The sequence below is a fragment of the Cherax quadricarinatus genome, chromosome 29, assembly GCF_038502225.1.
Source record: "Cherax quadricarinatus isolate ZL_2023a chromosome 29, ASM3850222v1, whole genome shotgun sequence".
In the NCBI taxonomy this organism is placed as follows: domain Eukaryota; kingdom Metazoa; phylum Arthropoda; class Malacostraca; order Decapoda; family Parastacidae; genus Cherax; species Cherax quadricarinatus.
The window spans coordinates 36364712-36379881 of record NC_091320.1 but is presented as its reverse complement, the minus strand read 5'-3'; the positions used below and the strand labels follow the sequence as shown (position 1 = coordinate 36379881).

The 15170-nt window shown below is 39.4% G+C and overlaps 1 protein-coding gene across 5 annotated transcripts in view; it reads right to left on the bottom strand.

Annotated features, from left to right (window-relative positions):
• The window catches only part of mon2 (Mon2 homolog, regulator of endosome-to-Golgi trafficking), a 70171-nt gene that overhangs the window by 41210 nt on the left and 13791 nt on the right, over positions 1 to 15170 (bottom strand). For all 5 annotated transcript variants that reach the window (XM_053779328.2, XM_070089734.1, XM_070089735.1 and 2 more), the window contains one exon: positions 4501 to 4698. In XM_053779328.2, coding sequence (XP_053635303.2) covers positions 4501 to 4698 — 198 coding nt within the window. The remainder of the gene's footprint in view (positions 1 to 4500; positions 4699 to 15170) is intronic.

Genomic DNA, 15170 nt, shown 5'->3' with positions numbered 1-15170 from the left:
GGATGAGCAGGAGCATTGTCCATTACCTGGAGGCGCTCGAGTTCCAATTTATTTTCCAGGAGGTATTTCTTCACAATGGGGCCAAACACGTCATTGAACCACTCTAGGAAAATTTCCCTCGTGACCCATGGCTTACTGTTAGCCTTCTACATCACACACAAATTAGCCTTGGCGACACTGTTTTTCTTGAACACACTGGGATTTTCAGAGTGATATACCAGTAAAGGCTTTACTTTGCAATCTCCACTAGCATTACTACAAAACATGAGAGTTAGCCTGTCTTTCATAGGTATGTGTCCTGGCAGTGTCGTTTCCTCCTGTGTGATGTAGGTCCTCTTTGGCATTTTCTTCAAAAACAGGGCTGTTTTGCCACAAATGAACACTTGTTGGGGTTTGAATTGTTCAGCCTCTATGTACTCCTTGAATTCCTGAACATATTTTTCAGCAGCATTTTTGTCAGAATTTGCAGCCTTGCCATACCTTACCACAATGTGTATGCCACTACACTTCTTAAATCTCTCAAACCAGCCTTTGCTGGCCTTAAAATCACAAACATTTGCATTCATTGCAGGCATTTTCTTTATGAGATCATCGTGCAACTGCCTTGCCTTTTCACAAATTATTGGCTGCATAACACTATCTCCTGCTAACTGTTTTTGGGTAATCCACACCAACAATAACCTCTCCACTTCTTCGAGTACCTGTGATCTCTTTATTGTCAGCATATCTACCCCTTTTGCAACAACAGTTTCCTTGATTTCCTTTCCCTTCGCCATGATCGAAGTGATGGTTGAATGGTGTTTGCCATACATCCTGGCAAGCTCTGAACCGCGCACTCCACTTTCATATTTTTCAATGATTTCTTTCTTTAATTCGATCGTGTTCCTCACTTTCTTTACCAAAGGGCTGGCACTACCTTTCTTTGGGCCCATGGTGACTTATTTAGCAGTTGGAAGCACAAAAAAAGAATGGAATATTATGAAATGTATTGTATGAACGCGTACGATGATGGTCACTCGCTGATAAACAATGGCACACTGATGAATGGTGCGGGAGACTGGCTTTGTGGTGCTGACGCTGGGTGGACACGTACCAGATGGTTGCTGAATCACGAGGCCAATCACGAACCGCGAGGCTATATTTTAACGAAAAAAGTTGTTGAAAGTCAGATTTAACGAAAGTCGCGGCCGCCAAAATGCAGGGGTCCACTGTATGGCCAAAGCTCGCTATATGGCTCCCCCCACCTGGCTTTCTAATGTGGCCACCACGGGCCACCCAGTTTGTTTACATTCTCCGTGAGCACGACTCTCCATTTTAAAGTTGTTTCATATTTTATATATACACGTACTCTGATAATTATACTTATCCTAAGTAGTAGGTTGGTAGACAGCAACCACCCAGGGAGGTACTACTGTCCTGCCAAGTGAGTGTAAAACGGAAACCTATAATTATTTTATATGATGGTAGGACTGCTGGTGTCTTTTTTCTGTCTCATAAACATGCAAGATTTCAGGTACAACTTGCTACTTCTACTTACACTTAGGTCACACTACACATACATTTTTTTTTTTTTAACAAGTCGGCCATCTCCCACCGAGGCAGGGTGACCCAAAAAGAAAAAAAATCCCCAAAAAGAAAATACTTTCATCATCATTCAACACTTTCACCTCACTCACACATAATCACTGTTATTGCAGAGGTACTCAGAATACAACAGTTTAGAAGTCTATATGTATAAAGAATACACAACATATCCCTCAAAACTGCCAATATCCCAAACCCCTCCTTTAAAGTGCAGGCATTGTACATCCCATTTCCAGGACTCAAGTCTGGCTATATAAAATAACCGGTTTCCCTGAATCCCTTCACTAAATATTATCCTACTCACACTCCAACAGACCGTCAGGTCCCACATACCATTCGTCTCCATTCATTCCTATCTAACACGCTCACGCACGCTTGCTGGAAGTCCAAGCCCCTCTCCCACAAAACCTCCTTTACCCCCTCCCTCCAACCCTTTTGAGGATGACCCCTACCCCGCCTTCCTTCCCCTACAGATTTATACGTTCTCCATGTCATTTTACTTTGATCCATTCTCTCTAAATGACCAAACCACCTCAACAACCCCTCTTCAGCCCTCTGACTAATACTTTTATTAACTCCACACCCTCTCCTAATTTCCACACTCCGAATTTTCTGCATAATATTTACACCACACATTGCCCTTAGACAGGACATCTCCACTGCCTCCAACCGCCTCATCGCTGCTGCATTTACAACCCAAGCTTCACACCCATATAAAAGTGTTGGTACCACTATACTTTCATAGATAACGTTCTTTGTCTCCACATATGCCTCAACGCACCACTCACCTTTTTTCCCTCATCAATTCTATGATTAACCTCATCCTTCATAAATCTATCCGCTGATACGTCAACTCCCAACTGAAAACATTCACTTCTTCCATACTCCTCCTCCCAAATTTGATATCCAATTTTTCTTTATCTAAATCATTTGATACCCTCATCACCTTACTCTTTTTCTATGTTCACTTTCAACTTTCTACCTTTACACACACTCCCAAATTCGTCCACTAACCTCTGCAATTTTTCTTTAGAATCACCCATAAGCACAGTATCATCAGCAAAAAGTAACTGTGTCACTTCCCATTTTGTATTTGATTCCCCATAATTTAATCCCACCCCTCTCCCAAACACCCTAGCATTTACTTCTTTTACAACCCCATCTATAAATATATTAAACAACCATTCTCCCTCTCTTCTACACACCCTAACCTGAGCCTCACTATCCTCATAAAAACTCTTTACAGAATTTAGTAATTTACCACCTATTCCATATACTTGCATGTACATGTACAAGCATATATATACATACCCCTCTGGGTTTTCTATTTTCTTTCTATTTCTTGTTCTTGTTTATTTCCTCTTATCTCCATGGGGAAGAGGAACAGAATTCTTCCTCCGTAAGCCATGCGTGTCGTAAGAGACGACTAAAATGCTGGGAGCAAGGGGCTAGTAACCCCTTCTCCTGTATGTATTACTAAATTTGAAAGAAGAAACTTGTTTTTCCTTTTGGGCCACCCCACCTCGGTGGGATACGGCTGGTACGTTGAAAGAAGAAGAATTATACTTATGTGTAACTGTATCTAAATAAACTTACTGTACTGGCATGCAGGTACACGTTAAAATCACTGGAGTGTCTTAGTCTTGAAGACACCATAATTATAATGATAATAATTATTTTTATTTATTTTTTATTATTAACTATACTCTCATACATTCCCCTCTTTGCTTTCATGGATAAAGTTCTTTGTCCCCACAGAAGTGTCACATGCTGAATCAATAGTAATTTCCTTTTACATAAAGTCAGAAGACAAAAGCAGTTAAGAGAAATAAGGAAAAAAACAATAGTTTGCACCAAATCACATTGTATATTATATTCCATGTGTGACTATTAATGTCAGGATCAGTGTCTCCTCATGTTGTGAAACACATCTAGTATCATGAGAAACCAGTGAAATATAAGAATGTTTATCTATGCATAATGTTGCAACACAAGAACAGTATTTAGAAGACGAAAACAAGTAGTGTATTTGTATACATTTAATATCTTTATTGTGTCCGTGTTTAAGGTGCAATGTGCTTCTCAGTCTATTTCAAGTAATAAAACAGAAAAACTTGATCATTAGGAGCTGTGGTAGCTAGTATTAAATATTCAAAATAAAAACTGAAGAACTATAATTATTTGCCTTAGAAACAAAAAACAAATACAACTTGGCAGCATCAAAATGATGTTGTAACAGCATGCCATAGTAAGCTATTATTAGATTTTATTTTTCCTTTTCTTATTCTGCTCAGAATATGACAAAATTATGCCATACCACCAACACTTTTCCTTCCAATGTGCTTCAGTTTAAGGGTTAAATTACACAGAAAAAAGATAAATTCATCTCAAAATGAGCTAGATTATAACATTACTACCTAGTAAAACAAACACCCTTGTTTAGAAAAAAAAAAAAAAGAGGAAACAGAAAAGAATTAGTTACTGAAGTCTAGAAAAGTTTCATGGGGAAAGAATTATCGATGCATGTTCTGGTCAAGAAAACACTTTATGAGAGTAGGCTGTATGAGCTTACCAAGAATTGGATACAGGCTGCATGATCTGGATAGAATGGGACTAATCAAGTCACAGAATGGGTGGGGGTTGAACCCATGACCAGTGAGTCCTAAAACTTACAGGACAGTGTGTTAACTACCCAGCCAGCTGGCACTAATAGATTCATCCAATTATTGCCATAAGTTCAAGCACCACCCATTGTGATTAGTTTGCAATCGTTTATGTTACATGATCCTATACAATATGTCTCATTTGCTTACAGTACAGTATATAATTTTCATTTAACTGTGCAAAAACATTGAGATTAAAGCATTAGAGAATAAAATTTTTAAAAGTCTAGCTCAGACAGGCAATACAGCTTACCAATAGGGGATAATACTTTTGTATCAAAACTGACACAACTCTGAGCAGTCTCATGGCAATGGGAAAATATGGCTTGTCTAGAGGTGTTGCCTGCTGGACGCTGGCAGGCACTGAGGCTCGGTATTTGATGTTTGGAGAGAACAACTTGATGACCAGAGCACACACTCTGTCTTTCAATAAAAAGTTGAACTCAGGATGCTGAAAAAATTAAAATTACTGAATAAGCATAATAATTAAAACCACTGTATATTTTACAGCAGACTCTTCAGAAAGAAAACTATGTATGAAATGAGGATTTGTAAAACCATAACGATGCTTATTTGCAGGAATAAAAAACCTTTTGGAGATCAACAAAAAATGTGGAAAAATAAAAAGTTCAAGATTCTTACAGTAAGATTCTTACTGGTAAGAATAACCAAGTTATCTTCAAAGACCACATTACCATTTTTCACTGTACAGTGAAGTGATTCTAGTGAAGCATTTGTCGACGCTCAGATACACACCTTCACGTCACAGAATGTATATGCACTGAAACTGGTATGAGAAGCCTAGGTGATGTACATAATACCACGATCAGCAAACTGGAATACCAAGCTAGATTGTGTGGAAGTTATGATGAATAAGGTATTACATATTAACCCTTTGACTGTTTTGGTCGTATATATACGTCTTATGAGCCAATGTGTGTGACGTTAATATACATGTATACTCAAAAATTCTAGTGGCTTCAAATCAAGCAGGAGAAAGCTGGTAGGCCCACATGTGAGAGAATGGGTCTGTGTGGTCAGTGTGCGCAGTATAAAAAAATCCTGCAGCACGCAGTGCATAATGAGAAAAAAACTCCGATTGTGTTTTTGGATTAAAATGTCGACTTTGAGGTGTATTTTCATATGGTATTTATTGCTGTATTCTTGTTTTCTTGGTCTCATTTGATAGAATGGAAAACTTAGAAATAGAAGCGACTTTGATTGGTTTTACTATGAAAAGGATTTTGAAATGGAGTTCAAAGTGGCAGAAATGCTCGATTTTTGCTGATGTTCAGGAGTAAACAAATGATGTCATTGTCCAACAAATGTCCAACTAGCCATTCTAATATGCAGTCATGAATGGGTTGATGCTATTTATACAATTATTACAATATTGCAGTAGTCTGCATAACAGTAAATCTATTTTTTATGTGAATAAAAATTAAAAATAGAAAGCAAGAGGATTATAACAGGGGCCTGGAGACGTGACTGATGAACAGAGAAAAATGTTGTTTTAGTGCCAAGAATGTCTGCATTGTTCATTCTGAACCCTGTTTTGAAACTGACATATTTTTTAATTTGCATGAAATTGGCCAAATTGCCAATTTCTGACCACTTTATTGGATAGCTGAAATTGGTAAATGGGCGGTTTCTTATACTAAGTCGATAGAACAAATGAAGTTCTAAAGAAATATCTAAGAGTTTGGTAGACTGGAACAATGGAATTGACCGAAAATAGGGCTCAAAGTGGGCGAAATCGCCGATGTGTAAATGTCGCTGAGTTCGCTAACTTCACGAGAATGTAATTCCATAAGTTTCCCATCAAATTTCATACTTTTGGTGTCATTACAATTGGTAAAAGATTCTCTATCATTTCACAAGAAAAAATAATTTTTTTATTTTTCAAATATTTTGTGACACCAGGAGACACCTCAGGATTTGGGGTTGCGACAGTCAAAGGGTTAATATGCATGGAGTGTTTACTCGGGTAAATAAAAAACTGTTTACTTAGTAATACTAAGTACTAATACTGTTTGTGACATGTCTATAGTTTTTTCAAGATCAGCTGTAAAAAAAAAGAAACACTGAAACATTACCAGCACATTAAAATCATTGACAGAATTTTCTAGTTTGTTTAATGACTTGTTGGTAGACAGCAACCACCCAGGGAGGTACTACCGTCCTGCCAAGTGAGTGTAAAACGAAAGCCTGTAATTGTTTTACATGATGGTAGGATTGCTGGTGTCTTTTGTCTGTCTCATAAATATGCAAGATTACAGGTACATCTTGCTACTTCTACTTACACTTAGGTCACACTACACATACATGTACATGTTTATTTATACACACTCATCTGAGTTTTCTTTGATTTTATCTTAATAGTTCTTGGTCTTATTACTTTTCCTTTTATATCCATGGGGAAGTGGAATAAGAATCTTTCCTCCGTAAGCCATGCGTGTTGTAAAAGTCAACTAAAATGCCGGGAACAATGGGCTAGTAACCCCTTTTCCTGTAAAGATTACTAAAAAGAATAAGAAGAAGAAAATTGTCAAAGTGGGAAGTCTGAATGTGCGTGGATGTTGTGCAAATGATAAGAAAGAGATGATTGTGGATGTTATGAATGAGAAGAAACTGGATGTCCTGGCTTTAAGTGAAACAAAGCTGAAGGGGGTGGGAGAGTTTCAATGGAGAGGAATAAATGGGATTAGGTCAGGGGTTTCAAATAGAGTTAGAGCTAAAGAAGGAGTAGCAATAATGTTGAGGGATAAGCTATGGCAGGAAAAGAGGGACTACAAATGCATAAATTCAAGGATTATGTGGAGTAAAATGAAGATTGGATGTGAAAAGTGGGTTATAGTAAGCGTGTATGCACCTGGAGAAGAAAGAAGTGTAGAGGAGAGAGAGAGATTCTGGGAAATGTTGAGTGAATGCGTGGGGAGTTTTGAATCAAGTGTGAGAGTAATGGTGGTTGGGGATTTCAATGCTAAAGTGGGTAAAAATGTTATGGAGGGAGTAGTAGGTAAATTTGGGGTGCCAGGGGTAAATGTAAATGGGGAGCCTTTAATTGAGCTATGTGTAGAAAGAAATTTGGTAATAAGTAATACATATTTTATGAAAAAGAGGATAAATAAATATACAAGGTATGATGTAGCACGTAATGAAAGTAGTTTGTTAGATTATGTATTGGTGGATAAAAGGTTGATGGGTAGGCTCCAGGATGTACATGTTTATAGAGGGGCAACTGATATGTCAGATCATTATTTAGTTGTAGCTACAGTTAGAGTAAGAGGTAGATGGGAAAAGAGGAAGGTGGCAACAACAAGTAAGAGGGAGGTGAAAGTGTATAAACTAAGGGAGGAGGAAGTTCGGGCAAGATATAAGCGACTATTGGCAGAAAGGTGGGCTAGTGCAAAGATGAGTAGTGAGGGGTTTGAAGAGGGTTGGAATAGTTTTAAAAATGCAGTATTAGAATGTGGGGCAGAAGTTTGTGGTTATAGGAGGGTGGGGGCAGGAGGAAAGAGGAGTGATTGGTGGAATGATGAAGTAAAGGGTGTGATAAAAGAGAAAAAGGTAGCTTATGAGAGGTTTTTACAAAGCAGAAGTGTTATAAGAAGAGCAGAGTATATGGAGAGTAAAAGAGAGTGGTGAGAGAGTGCAAAAGGAGAGCAGATGAAAGAGTGGGAGAGGCACTGTCAAGAAATTTTAATGAAAATAAGAAAAAATTTTGGAGTGAGTTAAACAAGTTAAGAAAGCCTAGGGAAAGTATGGATTTGTCCGTTAAAAACAGAGTAGGGGAGTTAGTAGATGGGGAGAGGGAGGTATTAGGTAGATGGCGAGAATATTTTGAAGAACTTTTAAATGTTGAGGAAGAAAGGGAGGCGGTAATTTCATGCACTGGCCAGGGAGGTATACCATCTTTTAGGAGTGAAGAAGAGCAGAATGTAAGTGTGGTGGAGGTACGTGAGGCATTACGTAGAATGAAAGGGGGTAAAGCAGCTGGAACTGATGGGATCATGACAGAAATGTTAAAAGCAGGGGGGGATATAGTGTTGGAGTGGTTGGTTCTTTTGTTTAATAAATGTATGAAAGAGGGGAAGGTACCTAGGGATTGGCAGAGAGCATGTATAGTCCCTTTATATAAAGGGAAAGGGGACAAAAGAGATTGTAAAAATTATAGAGGAATAAGTTTACTGAGTATACCAGGAAAAGTATACGGTAGAGTTATAATTGAAAGAATTAGAGGTAAGACAGAATGTAGAATTGCGGATGAGTAAGGAGGCTTCAGAGTGGGTAGGGGATGTGTAGATCAAGTGTTTAAATTGAAGCATATATGTGAACAGTATTTAGATAAAGGTAGGGAAGTTTTTATTGCATTTATGGATTTAGAAAAAGCATATGATAGAGTGGATAGAGGAGCAATGTGGCAGATGTTGCAAGTTTATGGAATAGATGGTAAGTTACTAAATGCTGTAAAAAGCTTTTATGAGGATAGTGAGGCTCAGGTTAGGGTGTGTAGAAGAGAGGGAGAATACTTCCCGGTAAAAGTAGGTCTTAGACAGGGATGTGTAATGTCACCATGGTTGTTTAATATATTTATAGATGGGGTTGTAAAGGAAGTAAATGCTAGGGTGTTCGGGAGAGGGGTGGGATTAAATTATGGGGAATCAAATTCAAAATGGGAATTGACACAGTTACTTTTTGCTGATGATACTGTGCTTATGGGAGATTCTAAAGAAAAATTGCAAAGGTTAGTGGATGAGTTTGAGAATGTGTGTAAAGGTAGAAAGTTGAAAGTGAACATAGAAAAGAGTAAGGTGATGAGGGTATCAAATGATTTAGATAAAGAAAAAATGGATATCAAATTGGGGAGGAGGAGTATGGAAGAAGTGAATGTTTTCAGATACTTGGGAGTTGACGTGTCGTCGGATGGATTTATGAAGGATGAGGTTAATCATAGAATTGATGAGGGAAAAAAGGTGAGTGGTGCGTTGAGGTATATGTGGAGTCAAAAAACGTTATCTATGGAGGCAAAGAAGGGAATGTATGAAAGTATAGTAGTACCAACACTCTTATATGGATGTGAAGCTTGGGTGGTAAATGCAGCAGCGAGGAGACGGTTGGAGGCAGTGGAGATGTCCTGTCTAAGGGCAATGTGTGGTGTAAATATTATGCAGAAAATTCGGAGTGTGGAAATTAGGAGAAGGTGTGGAGTTAATAAAAGCATTAGTCAGAGGGCAGAAGAGGGGTTGTTGAGGTGGTTTGGTCATTTAGAGAGAATGGATCGAAGTAGAATGACATGGAAAGCATATAAATCTATAGGGGAAGGAAAGAGGGGTAGGGGTCGTCCTCGAAAGGGTTGGAAAGAGGGGGTAAAGGAGGTTTTGTGGGCGAGGGGCTTGGATTTCCAGCAAGCGTGCATGAGCGTGTTAGATAGGAGTGAATGGAGACGAATGATACTTGGGACCTGACGATCTGTTGGAGTGTGAGCAGGGTAATATTTAGTGAAGGGATTCAGGGAAACCGGTTATTTTCATATAGTCGGACTTGAGTCCTGGAAATGGGAAGTACAATGCCTGCACTTTAAAGGAGGGGTTTGGGATATTGGCAGTTTGGAGGGATATGTTGTGTATCTTTATACGTGTGTGCTTCTAAACTGTTGTATTCTGAGCACCTCTGCAAAAGCAGTGATAATGTGTGAGTGTGGTGAAAGTGTTGAATGATGATGAAATATTTTCTTTTTGGGGATTTTCTTTCTTTTTTTGGGTCACCCTGCCTCGGTGGGAGACGACCGACTTGTTGAAAAAAAAAAAAAAATCAATCAATCATTTATGGATTTAGAAGTTCGTGAGGCAGTAGGTAAAATGAAAGGGGGTAAGGCAGCCGGGATTGATGGGATAAAGATAGAAATGTTAAAAGCAGGTGGGGATATAGTTTTGGAGTGGTTGGTGCAATTATTTAATAAATATATGGAAGAGGGTAAGGTACCTAGGGATTGGCAGAGAGCATGCATAGTTCCTTTGTATAAAGGCAAAGGGGACAAAAGAGAGTGCAAAAATTATAGGGGGATAAGTCTGTTGAGTATACCTGGTAAAGTGTATGGTAGAGTCATTATTGAAAGAATTAAGAGTAAGACGGAGAATAGGATAGCAGATGAACAAGGAGGCTTTAGGAAAGGTAGGGGGTGTGTGGACCAGGTGTTTACAGTGAAACATATAAGTGAACAGTATTTAGATAAGGCTAAAGAGGTCTTTGTGGCATTTATGGATTTGGAAAAGGCGTATGACAGGGTGGATAGGGGGGCAATGTGGCAGATGTTGCAGGTGTATGGTGTAGGAGGTAGGTTACTGAAAGCAGTGAAGAGTTTTTACGAGGATAGTGAGGCTCAAGTTAGAGTATGTAGGAAAGAGGGAAATTATTTCCCAGTAAAAGTAGGCCTTAGACAAGGATGTGTGATGTCACCGTGGTTGTTTAATATATTTATAGATGGGGTTGTAAGAGAAGTAAATGCGAGGGTCTTGGCAAGAGGCGTGGAGTTAAAAGATAAAGAATCACACATAAAGTGGGAGTTGTCACAGTTGGTGTTTGCTGATGACACTGTGCTCTTGGGAGATTCTGAAGAGAAGTTGCAGATATTGGTGGATGAATTTGGTAGGGTGTGCAAAAGAAGAAAATTAAAAGTGAATACAGGAAAGAGTAAGGTTATGAGGATAACAAAAAGATTAGGTGATGAAAGATTGGATATCAGATTGGAGGGAGAGAATATGGAGGAGGTGAATGTATTCAGATATTTGGGAGTGGAAGTGTCAGTGGATGGGTCTATGAAAGATGAGGTGAACCATAGAATTGATGAGGGGAAAAGGGTGAGTGGTGCACTTAGGAGTCTGTGGAGACAAAGAACTTTGTCCTTGGAGGCAAAGAGGGGAATGTATGAGAGTATAGTTTTACCAACGCTCTTATATGGGTGTGAAGCATGGGTGATGAATGTTGCAGCGAGGAGAAGGCTGGAGGCAGTGGAGATGTCATGTCTGAGGGCAATGTGTGGTGTTAATATAATGCAGAGAATTCGTAGTTTGGAAGTTAGGAGGAGGTGCGGGATTACCAAAACTGTTGTCCAGAGGGCTGAGGAAGGGTTGTTGAGGTGGTTCGGACATGTAGAGAGATTGGAGCAAAACAGAGTGACTTCAAGAGTGTATCAGTCTGTAGTGGAAGGAAGGCGGGGTAGGGGTCGGCCTAGGAAAGGTTGGAGGGAGGGGGTAAAGGAGGTTTTGTGTTCGAAGGGCTTGGACTTCCAGCATGCATGCGTGAGCGTGTTTGATAGGAGTGAATGGAGACAAATAGTTTTTAATACTTGACGTGCTGTTGGAGTGTGAGCAAAGTAACATTTATGAAGGGGTTCAGGGAAACCGGCAGGCTGGACTTGAGTCCTGGAGATGGGAAGTAGAGTGTCTGCACTCTGAAGGAGGTGTGTTAATGTTGCAGTTTAAAAACTGTAGTGTAAAGCACCCTTCTGGCAAGACAGTGATGGAGTGAATGATGGTGAAAGTTTTCCTTTTTAGGGCCACCCTGCCTTGGTGGGAATCGGCCAGTGTGATAAAAAAAAAAAAAAAAATGACAGAGTGGATAGGGGAGCAATGTGGCAAATGTTGCAAGTATATGGAATAGGTGGTAAGTTACTAAATGCTGTAAAGAGTTTCTATGAGGACAGTGAGGCTCAGGTTAGGGTGTGTAGAAGAGAGGGAGACTACTTCCCAGTAAAAGTAGGTCTTAGACAGGGATGTGTAATGTCACCATGGTTGTTTATAGATGGGGTTGTAAAAGAAGTAAATGCTAGGGGGTTCGGGAGAGGGTGGGATTAAATTATGGGAAATCAAATACAAAATCGGAATTGAAACAGTTGCTTTTTGCTGATGATACTGTGCTCATGGGATATGCTAAAGAAAAATTGCAAAGGTTAGTGGATGAGTTTGGAAGTGTGTGTAAGGGTAGAAAGTTGAAAGTGAACATAGAAAAGAGTAAGGTGATGAGGGTATGAAATGATATAGATAAAGAAAAATTGGATATCAAATTGGGGAGGAGGAGTATGGAAGAAGTGAATGGGAGTTGACGTGACGGCGGATGGATTTATGAAGGATGAGGTTAATCATAGAATTTTTTTTATTTTTTTATTATCATACTGGCCGATTCCCACCAAGGCAGGGTGGCCCGAAAAAGAAAAACTTTCACCATCATTCACTCCATCACTGTCTTGCCAGAAGGGTGCTTTACACTCCAGTTTTTAAACTGCAACATTAACACCCCTCCTTCAGAGTGCAGGCACTGTATTTCCCATCTCCAGGACTCAAGTCCGGCCTGCCGTATTTCCCTGAATCCCTCCATAAATGTTACTTTGCTCACACTCCAACAGCACGTCAAGTATTAAAAACCATTTGTCTCCATTCACTCCTATCAAACACGCTCACGCATGCCTGCTGGAAGTCCAAGCCCCTCGCACACAAAACCTCCTTTACCCCCTCCCTCCAACCTTTCCTAGGCCGACCCCTACCCCGCCTTTCTTCCACTACAGACTGATACACTCTTGAAGTCATTCTGTTTCGCTCCATTCTCTCTACATGTCCGAACCACCTGAACAACCCTTCCTCAGCCCTCTGGACAACAGTTTTGGTAATCCCGCACCTCCTCCTAACTTCCAAACTACGAATTCTCTGCATTATATTCACACCACACATTGCCCTCAGACATGACATCTCCACTGCCTCCAGCCTTCTCCTCGCTGCAACATTCATCACCCACACTTCACATAGAATTGATGAGGGAAAAAAGGCGAGTGGTGCGTTGAGGTATACATGGAGACAAAAAACGTTATTTATGGAGGCAAAGAAGGAAATGTTTGAAAGTATAGTAGTACCAACACTCTTATATGGATGTGAAGCTTGGGTTGTGAATGCAGCAGCGAGGAGGCGGTTGGAGGCAGTGGAGATGTCCTGTCTAAGGGCAATGTGTGGTGTAAATATTATGCAGAAAATTCGGAGTGTGGAAATTAGGAGGAGGTGTGGAGTTAATAAATGTATTAGTCAGAGGGCTGAAGAGGGGTTATTGAGGTGGTTTGGTCATTTAGAGAGAATGGATCAAAGTAGAATGACATGGAGAGCGTATAAATCTGTAGGGAAAGGAAGGCGGGGTAGGGGTCATCCTCGAAAAGGTTGGAAGGAAGGGGTAAGGGAGGTTTTGTGGGTGAGGGGCTTGGACTTCTAGCAGGCATGCATGAGCGTGTTCGATAGGAATGAATGGAGACGAATAGTATTTAGGACCTGACGATCTGTTGGAGTGTGAGCAGGGTAATATTTAGTGAAAGGACTCAGGGTAACTGGTTATTTTTATATAGCCTGACTTGAGTCCTGGAAATGGGAAGTACAATGCCTGCACTCTAAAGGAGGGGTTCGGGATATTAGCAGTTTGGAGGCATATGTTGTGTATCTTTATAGATATATGCTTCTAAACTGTTGTGTTCTGAGCACCTCTGCAAAAACAGTGATTATGCGTGAGTGAGGTGAAAGTGTTGAATGATGAAAGTATTTTCTTTTTGGGGATTTTCTTTTTTGGGTCACCCTGCCTCAGTGGGAGACGGCCGACTTGTTAAAAAAAAAAAATATGAATCAAGAGTTCCTTTTGGTTATATGGCGGATTAACCCTTTGACTGTCGCAACCTCCTTTCTGAAACTGTCATTCTATGTCGAAAAATTTTTGGAAAAAAAAAAAAAAAGATTTTTTTCTTATGAAATGATAGAGAATCTTTTCCTGATGGTAATGCCACCAAAAGTATGAAATTTGATCGAATACTATACTTATGGAATTACACTCCCGCGAAGTTAGCGATCTTGGCGATATACACGCATCGGCGATTTCACCAACTTTGAGCCCTATTTTCGGCCAATTCCATTGTTCCAATCAACCAAACTCATAACTATTTCTTTAGAACTCCATTTTGTCTATCAATTGAGTGCAAGAAACTGTCCATTTACTGATTTCAACTACCCAATAAAGTGGTCAGAAATTGGCAATTTGTCCAGTTTCACACAAATTAGAAAAGATGCCAATTTCAAAATAGCATTCAGAATAAGCAATGCAGACATTCTTGGCACTAAAATAACATATCCTCTGTTCATTAATCATGTCTCAAGGCCCCTTTTATATTACTCTTACTTTCTATTTTGATTTTTTATTCACACAAAAACTAGATAATTTACTGTTATGCAGACTACTGCATTATTGTAAAAATTGTATAAATAATATCAGTGCACTAGTGAAAGAATATTAGACTCCCCAGTTGATGTGTATTGGATGTGTGGCGTAATTTGCTTACTCTTGAACATTGGTAATAATTGAACATTTCCGATACTTTGAGCTCCATTTCAAGGTCATTTTCATCATGAAACTAATCAAAATTATCTCTATTTCTATAAGATGTTTTCCATTCTATCAAATGAGACCAAGAAAACGAGAATACAACCATAAATACTATACAAAAATACACCTCAAAGTCGGCGTTTTAATCCAAAAACACAGTAGGAGTTTTTTTTTCTCATTATGCACTGCGTGCTGCAGGATTTTTTTTTTATATAGTGCACACTGACCACACAGACCCCTTCTCTCACGTGTGGGCCTACCAGCTTTCTCTTGCTTGATTTGAAGCAGCTAGAATTATTGAGTATACATATGTCCGAAACACTGGCTTGTAAGACGTATATATACGGCCAAAACAGTCAAAGGGTTAACTGTAAATACAAGAGGTCATATGCTTGTAATGTGTGTAACTTGTATATACAATAATCACTTGGTTATCATACCTATAGATGGCAGGGTATTGGGCAGATAATCAAAGTTCCAGTCAAGAGAACAGAACTTTTACAGCATCTATTTATTATT